The 12,910-nt window shown below is 42.0% G+C and overlaps 2 protein-coding genes across 3 annotated transcripts; both read left to right on the forward strand.

Annotated features, from left to right (window-relative positions):
• The first annotated feature begins 1,258 nt into the window (after positions 1–1,258).
• Positions 1,259–10,425, forward strand: LOC306795174 (sodium-dependent neutral amino acid transporter B(0)AT2-like). 2 transcript variants are annotated; one of them, XM_079293588.1, is made up of 12 exons: positions 1,259–1,361; positions 3,753–3,966; positions 4,169–4,326; positions 4,685–4,805; positions 5,059–5,234; positions 6,468–6,578; positions 6,673–6,914; positions 7,102–7,285; positions 7,382–7,583; positions 7,879–8,038; positions 8,172–8,334; positions 8,628–10,425. In XM_079293588.1, the coding sequence occupies exons 2-12, from the start codon at positions 3,753–3,755 to the stop codon at positions 8,874–8,876; spliced, it is 1,980 nt and encodes a 659-aa protein (XP_079149714.1). In that variant the 5' UTR covers positions 1,259–1,361; the 3' UTR covers positions 8,877–10,425. The 2 variants fall into 2 exon arrangements, with proteins under 2 accessions (XP_079149714.1, XP_079149715.1); XM_079293589.1 differs by lacking the exon at positions 1,259–1,361 and adding an exon at positions 2,661–2,735.
• A 1,102-nt stretch (positions 10,426–11,527) lies between these two features.
• LOC306795200 (uncharacterized protein) lies at positions 11,528–12,904 on the forward strand. Its single transcript, XM_079293631.1, has 4 exons — positions 11,528–11,645; positions 11,966–12,224; positions 12,374–12,523; positions 12,616–12,904. The coding sequence occupies exons 2-4, from the start codon at positions 11,987–11,989 to the stop codon at positions 12,642–12,644; spliced, it is 417 nt and encodes a 138-aa protein (XP_079149757.1). The 5' UTR covers positions 11,528–11,645; positions 11,966–11,986; the 3' UTR covers positions 12,645–12,904.
• The last annotated feature ends 6 nt before the right edge of the window (positions 12,905–12,910 follow it).

Genomic DNA, 12,910 nt, shown 5'->3' on the forward strand with positions numbered 1-12,910 from the left:
GACAGCATCTCACCATTCAATCTCTTGCTGCTCAGTGGTCATTAATAGCCGACTGGAATCACTGGTATCAAGGGAGCTAACTTCCAGTATCACTTACATTTCCTTAAGACCGGTTTCATTAACAAATACTTGACCAAAAACTGGTTTCCATCTTATTTGGGCTTACAGCAAGAGCCAAACTGGTGTGGTTGGTGTCATACTCATGTAATAACATAGTATTTCAAAATAAAAGTCTGACCCTTTTTAGCATGGCAATTTGTGCACACTGCTTATAAGTGGAAAAGTGTTTTAAGATGTTGACCGTTACAGAAAATGCCACATTTAACTGTAACTTTGAAAAAATAATAGAAATGTGTTGCAATGGGCACATGACCCACGATTCAGTTTTTGATTTCAGTAAATTCCTATCAGCAGATACTGAATTAGCAGTGGCTACTTTGCCTAGTAGCTTGACAAATGACTTCACAGAATTCATCACGAGTGAAACAAAGTCAACGTATTGAAACGTGTCGAACATGTGACAAAGTTTCGCTCCGGCTTTCAGTGCAGTTTCTGATTCGCTGCCACTGTACATGTGGTACAAATGAATTGAAGAGTGAAGTAAATGTTACAAGTTCTGACTGCTACAGAGAGTGATGATAAGAAAATGAATGTTTGATCAACTTACCTTGGTTGATAGGGTTTCGGTATTTTATTCCCGGTGTTAACAGCTGTGTGAGTGTGTTTAGGAACAGTAAAACCTGTTCTGTACCTCAGTGTAACTCACTCTCCTCTCTTTGGAATTGAAAGCTTTTATGGAGCAGAGGTGTGTCACTTTTTGCAGTCCTGCCCAGTCTCACCCCACCTTAGAGACAAACAATATTGACTCATTCTCCTTCCTACTACACCTACATATTAACAAGTCCACATATGTCACACTGGAAAACATATAGGAAAATTGTGCAGGGCTACAACTGGCAAAACTAAGGTCATGTTCTCTGTATTTTCTCGTGGAATTTTTAGCAACCTGTGGGAAGCATATGTTTTAGGCGTATTATATATAAGACTAAGACTAGACTATTATAGGAAGGTCAACAACTGATATCATTGGACAATTGCCTTGTCAGACACACCAGGCAGCTAGTGATAGTAGCAACGTCATAGCACATTAGAAATAAACTAACCATACATAGTTGAAAGAAGTGGAGTGTCAAGTTTCATAACAGTCCTTTGTTGGAGGTGGGCAAGCCTCCGTTGTATCCGTCAATAGAGGAGATAGGCGGAGTCGGCTGAAGTGGCAGCAAGCAAAGTGAAGAACCACTTGACTTTGGGTTTAGGACATTGGAATATTCTCAAGGATCTCTATCATTTCATACCACAAGGTATTTTTCACTTATTGACAACTATACGGCGTTCCAAGTGCATGTATTATACTTTAATAACAAGTTGATAGTGACTGTGACTGTAGAGTGTGTTGTATATGCCTCCAAAACAAGCATACGTGGCATGTGCAGCGTGTGTATGGGTGTGTGTGTGTGTGTGTGTGTGTGATGCGGTGCAGTCCAGAGACACTGCCAGGTCAACGTTAACTTTGATGAATACTGGAAATGGGACTGATAGCTTTGATGAAAAAAAAGTAGTGTAAAATGTTGCTGAATCTAAAAAAGAATGTTTTCAAGAATGTGAAATTATTCCAGTCTAACTGAAAACCATGCTCGATGACAGGAAGCGACTATTGCATCAGCCTCGCCTTTCGTTTATTTTTCTATAACTATTTTATTTTTTTTTAAACTAAAATTGAACTGAAACGGAATATCTGAGCGTAATAATAAAAACGTTTTCAGGTGTGGTGGAGAAAGTGTATATTTTCCGCGTGGTGTGTTTGACAATCCATGAAACGTAGATCAAATGGTTCAACTTTACTCCATCAATTACGTCGCCATGTCAATTACAGACAATCCATCCTACAACTAATTATGAAAGAACGGTGGGGCCTCGATTCCAATGTTAAACTGGGGGTTTAGTCTGGCAGCATCAGTCACACGTGTCGGAAAATATAGGTTACATTTTAAGAGGATCCTTGTTTGGATATATGCTGCGTTTAGGCTCCTCCTGTATAAATGAGAGCCGCTGGGACTGAATCAATAGGACTATTTAAAACGAGCTAAAAGCTGCAAATGGCTGTTGATTTGGGCATTAACTCCTTTTCCCTACAGATTTATAGCAACGGTGGAAATAACGAAGTATATTTTACTTGAGTACTGTACATAATCAGCTCACCATTGTGTTTACTTGAACTTACTTGAGTACTTTCTCTAGTAATTCATTTGAAGAAGACACACATTCACTGATTCCATGCAGCTTTTCAAAGGTGATCATTTGCTGGGGTTTTTTTATCAGTGAATTAAATACATTTGGGGGTTTTAGACATAGGTCTTGGATTGGATGGTTAGTTGAACATAGAAGCAATTTTAAGATGTTCACCGTTGGCTCCAAGAAACTGATGGATACGTTTCAATACTTTATATAATTTTGTAGACGACTAATAGATTTATAGATCATAATAGATCATTTTAAGGAAAATAACTATGAGTCGCTCGCAACAGGATATTGGTTGATTTTGGCAAATGTCCTGCAGTCCCTGAATGCAGCACTGTCTGCATCGTAGGGGTGCGGTTTATTGTAAGCCATTCTTCTCTTCACGCGGAAGAAACAAACACACGATTACACCAATAAACCGCGAGAACACGCGGGCGGTAAGAGAATTCCAACACACATTCATCTGACTTTATATCTTTTTATAGTTCGAGTTAAATATCGGCATCAAAGTGTCCGACATGTTGCATTTAATTTGACAAATGTAAACGGAAGAGTAACTCCGCTCGCAACGTGGTTGTTAACAAATTGACAGACCAAGCAGCAGCCACACGTGCACGTTTCCTCTTTTTAGGACCGAAGACTAAAACATTATTGCCGTCATTCTCCGTTTTCTGCCATCGCCGGTGTTTATTCTACCTCGTGCGACATTTGCCGGTGACAAGGTCAGTTTGGTTTATTTAGAAGTGTGTTTTCTGTGTTCACACTGAGTCGAGACAAAGACACGGTCCGGGGTGTAAGCTAAGCATGTTGTAGCTTCAGCTACCGCGCGAAGAGGCTACAACTGATTGTGTCGTCAGCGTATGTTAGGAAGTAACTGCTCTAAGTAATGTGACGCATGCGGGGCCGTTTATACCTGTTCTACTCAATTGTGATAGACCACCTGGTGGGACAGCCGCCTGCTGTTGTGTACACTCCGATGACAGCTTATCAGTCTAATGCATTGCATGCAACAAGTCCTCGACAATAGAAATGATTGGAAACACTTTCTATTCTAGCACATTTCAATCCATCAACACCACAGCCTCCAAAATTACACATTAAACTACATAAAGCATGAAGATATCCATGCAGGTAGGGTTTATTACAGGGCTGTTGAATTAGACTGCAGCAGTTTAAGCTAAGTGTACCTAATATATTGGCAACACACACATAGCACCAGAGTAAATATGTTGAGGTACACCACAAATGACTGTGAAGCATCCCAAAAAACAATTCTTCAGCTGAAGAAAAGTTGCCATGAATCTATAAAGAATCAAGAATAACTGTGTTGGTCATCATGGATGATCAGCCACAGTAATGCATAATCAATGCAGTGGTTATGTGCTCCTTCACGTTCTACATTCTTACCGCTGTCTTTATTTATTTGTTTTGTCTTTTGGCCCCTCCTGTGTTAGATGGAGAAGCAGCCCCTGCCAACAGACGATGACAAGACCGGAACCACTGAGGTCGACGGCTACGCCGGCGAGGACGGCCAGCCGGCCTCGTCTGAGCCCGTCGCTCGAGCAGGATGGAACAGTAAAATAGACTATTTTTTAGCTCAGGTGGGATTCAGTGTTGGGCTCGGCAACGTCTGGAGGTTTCCATATTTGTGCCATCAAAATGGAGGTGGTGAGTACCGTACTTATTATTATTATTATTATTATTATTATTATAAATGGTATAAATATCAGCCTATTAATACTACTGTTAAAAATAATGTGAAGATAACGCGTGCTTTCAATCAATGTACTCGGTGTGTTTGAATAAATCACTAAGTAGACTAAGTTGCACTACCATTGGCGATCCTCATTTGGTCTCCTCTTCTCCTCAGGAGCTTTTCTCCTCCTGTATGTGCTGCTGATGCTGATCATGGGCATTCCCTTGTTCTTCCTGGAGCTGGCAGCCGGTCAGGCCATCCGACAGGGCAGCATCGGCGTGTGGAACTACATCTCCCCCAGGCTGGCAGGGATCGGCTACTCCAGCTGTGTGGTAAGAGACCGTTTGTTAAACTACTGGATTGTTCACTATATGATGGGAAATGTATTCCAGGTGTCATTTTTGTGCTCCAGTCAGTCATTTTCCCACCGTCTAGAAAAGCACATTGCTGTTTGAGGAAACAATGGCAAATGTATCCAATTTTACAAAATAATTATGAAGTAATTGCAGAGAGACTTTTGTTTCATTATCATCTGTCTGTCTAGTTAAAACCTGTGGAGTCTTTCTCTTTTATCTCTTCGACTGACACCACCACCACATACACTTTTTGTTTCACCTTTCCTGACGTATGATAAATGGCAAAGTTACTCTTAAAAACATAGCATCATTTTTTTTGTTCTCAAATCCTCAGGTGTGTTTCTTTGTGGCCCTCTACTACAATGTGATCCTCGCGTGGAGCCTTTTCTATCTCGGGAACTCGTTCCAGTACCCTTTACCTTGGGAACAGTGTCCAGAAGAGGGGAACGTAACAGGTAAACGCACAACATTGAGGTGAAAACACTGAATCAAGGATTCAAGGATCCTTTAGTGTCATCGTGCAACACAGGGATGCACAACAAAATGCAGTTGGAGCACAAGAAAAACACGACGAACAAAACAAAAACTATCGTGCATTTGAATTTGCGTCCTCAGGAATCTAAACAGCATTTCAAATTGTAAATGGATTCGCTTTGAGTCACATGTAAGACTCTTAATTGATCCTCATTTTTTTTCTTTTAACACCAGTAAAAGAATGTGAGAAGAGCTCCCCCACATCGTATTTCTGGTACCGCAAGGCTTTGGATGTCACAGACTCCATCGATGAGACGGGCTCTTTTAACCCTTACATCGTCTGCTGTCTGCTGGCGTGCTGGACTGTCGTGTGCCTGGGAATGTTCAAGGGAATCAAGAGCTCTGTCAAGGTAACCGTGTGGTCTGTTGTGGCTCCAGCTGTTGCTTTGACTATCAAGGAAGCTTTGCTTACATTGAACAGCTCTCAGATGTTTCAGTAAAGTTGGACTGAAGCATTTTCCAGTCACTTACTGGACGAGTTATTATGTCGAACATTTACAGTTTTAGGGACTGTTTATCTTTGTTATGATGTGCATATAGGAGTCAGATAGTGCATATGTGTTAGAAATGGTGCTGGGAATATTCGGTGTGATATTAGAAAGATGTTTAATTGTTTCCACTAAAGACAATATTCAATTTGAACCGTGGCAATAAGTTGATTACCATCACAGCGATTACTTTGGGGACCAGCGAATTGTTAAATGTGAAGCGAAGCCCTTGATGGAAAACAAAAAAAACCTGTATCCTGTGCTGCTTTGTTTTGGTCAAATCCCCATCATGTGTTTAGTTCTTAGGTTTCAGGGTTAGTTCAGGGAATGCGGGTGATGTAATCTCTCTGGAATGTCTGCTTTAGGTGTTGACCCACTTCAAGTAGCAACGTTGACCGTAACTCTTAAAGTATTTGGTGTTTTGTAAATCAGCATTTATTTAACACTGTCCTGTTTGGTTTCCCCAAACACAGCAGCCAGTTGTAGAACTATACATTATAGTGAACAGCAAAGCTTTTTAACTGAAGTTCTATCAGGTGACATTTGTGTTATGGTGGTTCATGTTTACTTAACAAACAAAGGAATTGAACCCTGCCTGGGGCAAACACACTGGTGTGGAAATAAGGATTTGCTGATCGAGTTAAAGCTAATATCTGAGAGGACGTTTAACACGGCTTAGTCTCACATCAGGTGTTTCACACAATTACTGCCTTAATCATCTCTATTACAAAGGCAATATGCTCAGTGTATGACAAGCAGCAGGCTTTACACTTCAAGGGACAGTGTGTAGGATTTGGTGGCATCGAGTGGTGTGGTTGCAGGTTACAACCAGCTGAATCCCCCTCTGCTCAGTGCTGCCTTCTCAAGACTGCAGTAGCACCAGTCGCAGAGGCAAAGCCATGGTAATGCCATTCGCCATCCTTACCATAATAACACAACTTAAGGAGCAATGGAAGGCAGACGGTACCACGCTTATGAACTCTGCGGCTCACGCTCCCGCAGTTTCTGAGAACTACGTTTTGTCCACAGTGGACTCCGTGAAGAGGACCAACTGACTGACGTCTGTTGTAATAATCCTTCTTTGACACTTCCTAGGTGATGTATTTCTCCTCCATCTTCCCCTACGTGGTGCTGTTCTGCTTCCTCGTCCGAGGGCTCATGTTGGATGGGGCCTTTGATGGAATTGCCTACATGTTCTACCCCAAGGTACCCGCATAAAATGCAACGGTTAAGTGTAGAAAAGCGAGGCCGATATGAATATTTACCTGACGCACCTGTCGTTCCCTCTACGCATTTCTAGCTGGAAATCTGGGCAGACGTTCAGGTGTGGCGGCAGGCAGCCACGCAGGTCTTCTTTGCTTTAGGCCTTGGCTTCGGGTCCATCATCGCCTACTCCTCCTACAATCCCAAGAACAACAACTGCCACCGTGATGCCTTCACTGTCGCCGCCATAAACTTCCTCACATCTCTGCTCGCCACTCTGGTGGTGTTTGCTGTGCTCGGCTTCCGCGCCAAAGACAAGACCCTGGCATGCGTGGCCAGGTATGTTTTAACCAAGACAGATCCCTCACAACGGCACGGACTGTGGTATGCCCTCTGTGGCCAGCAGCATCCGACAAGTCGTTTTTCTATTGGCTAAAGACGGGTACCACAGCTTCTTCTGAGTTTTATTTAACTCCGTCATAAACTGCATGTTTACAGTTGTGTTTTGTCTTTTTCCTTTTCTTAGTAATATGAAGGAGTTATCAGAGCAGTTTCTCAGCAGTAATGTGGACACAAACCTGATGCCAAGCTTCAACTATTCTGATCCAGGTTCTGTGGCTCTGGAGGACTACAGGGACTGGTTTAAACAGAATGGAGATAAGGTCCCTGGCAATTTAACAGACTGTGACCTGGAAAAAGAGATGCAGCAGGTAAAGATTGAGTTTTAGGACGAACATCGATTCTTTCTTTCCTGTATTTTGTGTAATGTACATTAAGCCAAAGCTGTCACTCTTGCTTGTGTTCAGGGCGTGGAGGGCACAGGTCTAGCTTTTATTGCCTTCACAGAGGCCATGTCACTCCTGCCTGGCAGCCCCTTCTGGTCGGCGCTCTTCTTCCTCATGCTGCTCAACTTGGGACTCAGCACCATGTTTGGCACTATGGAAGGCATCCTTGCCCCACTCACTGACCGCTTCAAAACTCTGGCCAACAACAAGACCAAATTCACAAGTAAGCGCCTTTTTATTCACCTCGGCCATCTCGTTTGTTTTATCAAAGGGAGATGGAACTGTTTGTAAAATGCTCCAAACAACACTGTCAGTGAGAACTGTTTGTTTCCCATTAAGTGCTGTTGGACAGTAATGTCTGACCTCACTAGATTATCTTTATTGGTGTATTTTACATACTGACACAAGCAGAGAGGGAGCAAAATGAATACATTTACCTTCTGAAGTTATTCAGGATAATCCACAAATGGATCTTGCTGTAAATTGTGCTCCACCCTTACATGTTAATGTTGTTGCAGTTTTCAGCTGCATCCTGGGCTTTCTAATCGGCCTGCTCTTCACCCAGCGGTGTGGGAACTACTTTGTGATGATGTTCGATGATTACTCTGCCACTCTGCCCCTGATCATTGTGGTGGCTTTTGAGACCTTCAGCGTGTCTTGGCTATACGGAGCTGATAGGTGAGGTCGATTTGTCTTGTCTCTAGAAAGCTTAAATTCCATGTAAATGTCAACGAATCCGTTTCCTGCTGAGTCTAATCAGAGTTTGTTGAAAAAGGTGTTTGTGAGAGTTTCCCGCTCTGTGTTTCTGAAGATTCCTTGATGACATTGAGGCGATGCTGGGCTGGCGTCCCCATGTCATTTACAAGTACCTGTGGAAATACATCTGCCTGCTTGCTATGCTGGGGCTGCTGGGCGCCACCGTCATTCACATGTTCATCAAACACCCCACGTATTTGGCATGGAACCAAGAGACGGTATGGATAGTTGTATTAAATGGGAAGAATACAACCGTAACGCGTTAATGCTCAAAATAAACCAAAGCTATTTAAGATGGGATGTTGCACTGGTGCAGTTCTGTTTATGGAGTTTGTTCAGTACAGTCGAGTCTGAAAACTTCTTAACAGTAAGGCATGTTTAAAAACTACGGCACATGGCACTTCCTAACCTGTAGGAAAGAGTTGATGGTGTGTTTCTCTTCGTTCACATTGAATATGTGAAGCAGAATAGTTTCAGTCTTTGAGTGATTGTTTGATTTCTTTTTCTTCAGGGTTCTGAGGAGCACCTGGAGTACCCAGGCTGGGCTCTGGCTGTTTTGGCATCACTGATCATATTTGCTATGATGCCCGTCCCAGTGGCCTTCATCCATGCTGTTCTGCAGGACAGGACAAAGCAAACAGCCAGAGGTACAGAGACCGGTCAGTACCGCATTGTTAGCACTGATGACAACTGTGAAACTCCGATGACTGACATGTCAGAAGTGAGTCAAAGGAACGGTACCGCTGCGTCCTTTTCCTAAACACCGGACATGACGTTACGCGGTGGAAAAGGACCATCGGCACGCAATCCAAAGTTCAGTGTGCCGTTTTAAAGGACAATTGAATCTCACCGATTTTGGTGGGAAAGTGGGACAACGGTTATTTTAATATTTAAAAGCTTTTCCACTTTATTTTTTCTCCAAAATACCCAAAGGACAATACTAAAAAAAAACTGCTTCAACAAGTGCAACTTTTAAAAGAAGTGTGTTATTTGGAAAATATGGAATAAACTATTTCTTGCTGCTTGGTAACACAAGGTAGCATTTCCAATGACTGTTAATTGTTACAGAGTTGATCAAAAAGAATGCGTCTTAAGTTTCGTTATCAGCCGTAGACACTTGTCCATTGATCAAACGTTGTAATCTGTTTTACAGCGCAGTGAATGTTACAATTGTTGTGAAAATTATTTTAGGCCTGTGCTGAAGATTGTGACTTATGAAAAACAGCTGAGCCTGAATTAAATACCAGAAAATGGCAGCATCACCGTACTTGTGTGTGAAGCAGCACGTTTGTCTCGTCATGAGCTGCACCTGTGCTGTCGCTGGATGGTACTTGAGTGGAGGATAATCAGGACGGCAATGCAGCTGTTGGGTACAGTATTGGTGCTCTTCAATACATCTCACCACGTTTACAGCTCAAACAAACACCAGAGTCACTGTTTCGGTTCTACAGATTGACATTACGCTGTAGGTGTGCTTTGTGTCTGCAGCAGCGCACTGCATTTCATACTCCACATGTCCCGTATGTTAACGTTCTCTGTCCACACAACCTGGAATCCAACTGCTGCTACACTGAATCAGAGCACTCGCTTCTTTTAGCTTTGTGGCGATTGCTATTTTAACATCACTTTTTTTAAAATATGTTGGTAAAAAGTTTGTCAAGTGATGGCATGGTACAAATATTATTTGTAATGTAAATATGTATAAAGTATTTGTAGAAACTCTTCAAGAACAAATGTAATTGAAAATGCGTATTTTTTATTTGTAAATTCGAAATTTTCATGATGCATTGTTTTTGTTAAGTTCAGGTTTAGGAGGAAACTAGTTGCATGTTTGAGTTAAACAGGCTGGATGAAGCCACAGACCACAAAGGTACTCCTTTACATCAGTTAAGTGTAGTGTAAGATAGAAGGAATGTGTTTATTTTGTAAAGAGTATTTTTTTTCTTTTTTTTTTTACTTATGGTAAATGCTTGGTCATCATTGTCTTTTCGAGGTCTTTTTTTTTTTTTTAAAGTTACTGTCAGTGTGACTCTTCCTCATGTTGTGTATATATGTATCAAAGTGAAGTGCCTTCACATGTAATCAGGCCGACCAGAGAGACTTAAAGTCCATTTTTAATCGTTCATGTAGGCCCAAGAACAACAACTGCCACCGTGATGCCTTCACTGTCGCCGCCATAAACTTCCTCACATCTCTGCTCGCCTCTCTGGTGGTGTTTGCTGTGCTCTGCTTCCGAATCTCTTTGCTTAATACCCTCGTGTTCCAGCAGGTTGTGTGATCTGTTGTGTAAAGTCCGCATAAAATGAATTTGTGAGAAAATGTAATATATTTGAAATTTTATTAAAAACTTTCTTTCAGAATGACTGTATTGAAATAATCTTTGCTGTTTGACATGTGGTGTAAGCTTGCAATTCAAACATTGCTCAGACTTTACCCGACAAGGTCTTAAGTATTGACGTGTTCAATGGTGTTCTATATTTAGCTTCAAATAGACCCCTTGACTGATGTCTGTATTGACTCCAAAAATCCAGATTTTTAGAAAATTATTTTTATGACATTTGTTTCCTTTCAAAAGTATACTTAATAATGCACCATTATCTGCATGTGAGAGTTGAAGCATGTCAAGACTTCTGCTCAGGTAAAACATCTGAAGAGCTGTGCAGGAGGACAGCATGTAGAGGTGATGTGTGTATGTATGTTATATATACACACATCATATATGAATGGAGATGTGTGTATATGTTATCTGTTTGCATCAACATAAGAGTGAAATATAGGTCCATGCATCTATGGGGGAAATCCTCTTGATGATAAACATAATTGGCAGGTTGGCATCCGTCTGATCCATCATCAGTAACTGGGTGGATACATTATTTTGACAATAAAATAACTTTTCTTTGTCCTGAGAATCCATCAAGTTGCTGAATTCTGTTATTTGTCAAACTTGAATAACAGAAATGTTTGTAAATCTTAAAGATAATTAGTTTTTGCATAATAGCAGTTGGGACCTCATAACATTCATGAGATTGAATCAGTACATGTATGTGTCAGCAGGGAGCTCTGTTGCACTCATGTCAGCATCTCTTTGCTTAATACCCTCGTGTTCCAGCAGGTTGTGTGATCTGCAAAAACATTTCAACTTGAGCTTATTTGGTTCGGTTGCTCTTTTTCCCCTCACCACAACTTTTGTTGTGATCCGAATGACCTAAATAAAATCTGATTTCACTTGTTCACCCCAGCCCTCTCCCCAGTTTATCTTTTCAACGTGAAAATATTTCAAAGAATACAAAACATTGTGCCAAAGCAGAACTGCTGCTAAAGGAAAGCCTGTGAAAGATTTTGTCCGTCTCAACATAACACTTACATTTTCTACGTGTGTGTGTGTGTGTGTGTGCGTGAGTGGAAGAGTACTCTCAGGTGTGCCCTTGGAAATATTAGGTGTCTGGGGAGGCCGGTTGTCTTGGATGCAGCCTTGCATCAGTCAGCCAGAGAGGCGGAGAGAAACACAAGTTACTCGCTTCAACCTCAGGTAAGCACTCGTGATGAGATCAGTTTTAAAATGTTAAAACTAGAATTTGAATAACAGTGAAAGTGTTTTTGTGTGTGCGTGTAGTCTAGAGAGATTAGTATTTTTTTTTTTAGACTGGGAAAGTATATCTATGAACAACAAGCTGTGGAGTATGAACAACAGCTGCGATATTGTTTTTACTGTTATTAAATCCATAGCCTGTCCTGTTAGCATCCAAGAGAAAGCATGTATGTACCAAAAGAAGAAGAAAACCTTCAGATCCTAATTCTATTGTTTTCATTGATTGTATTTTTTGCAAGTGTCTTGATATTCACTTGCAGACTTATCAGTGGATCAGCCACATGGCGGTCCTTGCAGTTCTCTGTTTGCTGCTGGCGTTTCCACTGAGCAGCTCCCAGAGTACCCTGCAGTCCGAGCAGGAGCTCAACGGCCATCAGGCCCCGGCAGCTCCTCCTCCTCCTCCTCCTCCTCCTCCTCCTCCTCCTCCTCCTCCTCCTCCTCCTCCTCCTCCTCCTCCACCACACATACGAGACCTCCTCCGAAAAGAGGAAACCACTCACTTAAATGCAAAGCGAACGTGTAAGTGCAGTTCAAAGAAATGTTTTTTTCAGCGCAACTGCAAATATTCGGCGTGCGCAATGTCAATGTCGGAGCTGTTCCACACACACACACACACAGAATTTGGGTGTGAAAAGTGTGACTGGTGGATGGTCGCTGTGCCTCCACAGATGCCCGTGTAGACAAAGATAACGCCAAAGTGGGTCTGTTCATCGCTGCGGCCATGGGAACCTTCGCTCTGATGGCTGCAGTGTACTGTATCTACAGCAAGTTCTACACCAAACACCAGTACCTGCACACCCAGCTCAACGATGACTCAGGTAGATAAATAGACTTTTATTAAATTCTTGTTGCATTAGAGCAGGGACTGTCAGTAAAAACAAATAAAGATATATCTGCCTTCTCTACAAAGTGGCACTACTGCGGAGAAAACAAAAGTGACAGCTGTGAGCATAGAAACGTCTCTGTCAGAGTGATAAAAGGAAGCTCAAGATCGAAATACAGTCTCCTCATCAGCAGACACCGAGAGAAGACTGGCCCTGTCAACATCGGATCTTTTTCCTCTCTCGTCTCTTGGGTATCATTTGTCGTAAAGCATCACAGGCAGGCTGGGCTATTAAACCTCAGCATGCTGTAATGTGTTCATGGACTTGCAAAATGACTTCCTGGAACTCAAGCCCTTCCTTTTGCTGTAAATTGGAGGCACT

The sequence above is a fragment of the Melanostigma gelatinosum genome, assembly GCF_949748355.1.
Source record: "Melanostigma gelatinosum genome assembly, chromosome: 21".
Taxonomy (NCBI): Eukaryota; Metazoa; Chordata; class Actinopteri; order Perciformes; family Zoarcidae; genus Melanostigma; species Melanostigma gelatinosum.

Coding starts and splice junctions, on each gene's coding strand:
- LOC306795174 (XM_079293588.1), top strand. CDS start 3,753: ATGGAGAAGCAGCCCCTGCCAACAGACGATGACAAGACCGGAACCACT. Junction 3,967..4,168: donor GTGCCATCAAAATGGAGGTG/GTGAGTACCGTA, acceptor TCTTCTCCTCAG/GAGCTTTTCTCCTCCTGTAT. Junction 5,235..6,467: donor GAATCAAGAGCTCTGTCAAG/GTAACCGTGTGG, acceptor GACACTTCCTAG/GTGATGTATTTCTCCTCCAT.
- LOC306795200 (XM_079293631.1), top strand. CDS start 11,987: ATGGCGGTCCTTGCAGTTCTCTGTTTGCTGCTGGCGTTTCCACTGAGC. Junction 12,225..12,373: donor CTTAAATGCAAAGCGAACGT/GTAAGTGCAGTT, acceptor GTGCCTCCACAG/ATGCCCGTGTAGACAAAGAT. Junction 12,524..12,615: donor CCAGCTCAACGATGACTCAG/GTAGATAAATAG, acceptor TTCTCTACAAAG/TGGCACTACTGCGGAGAAAA.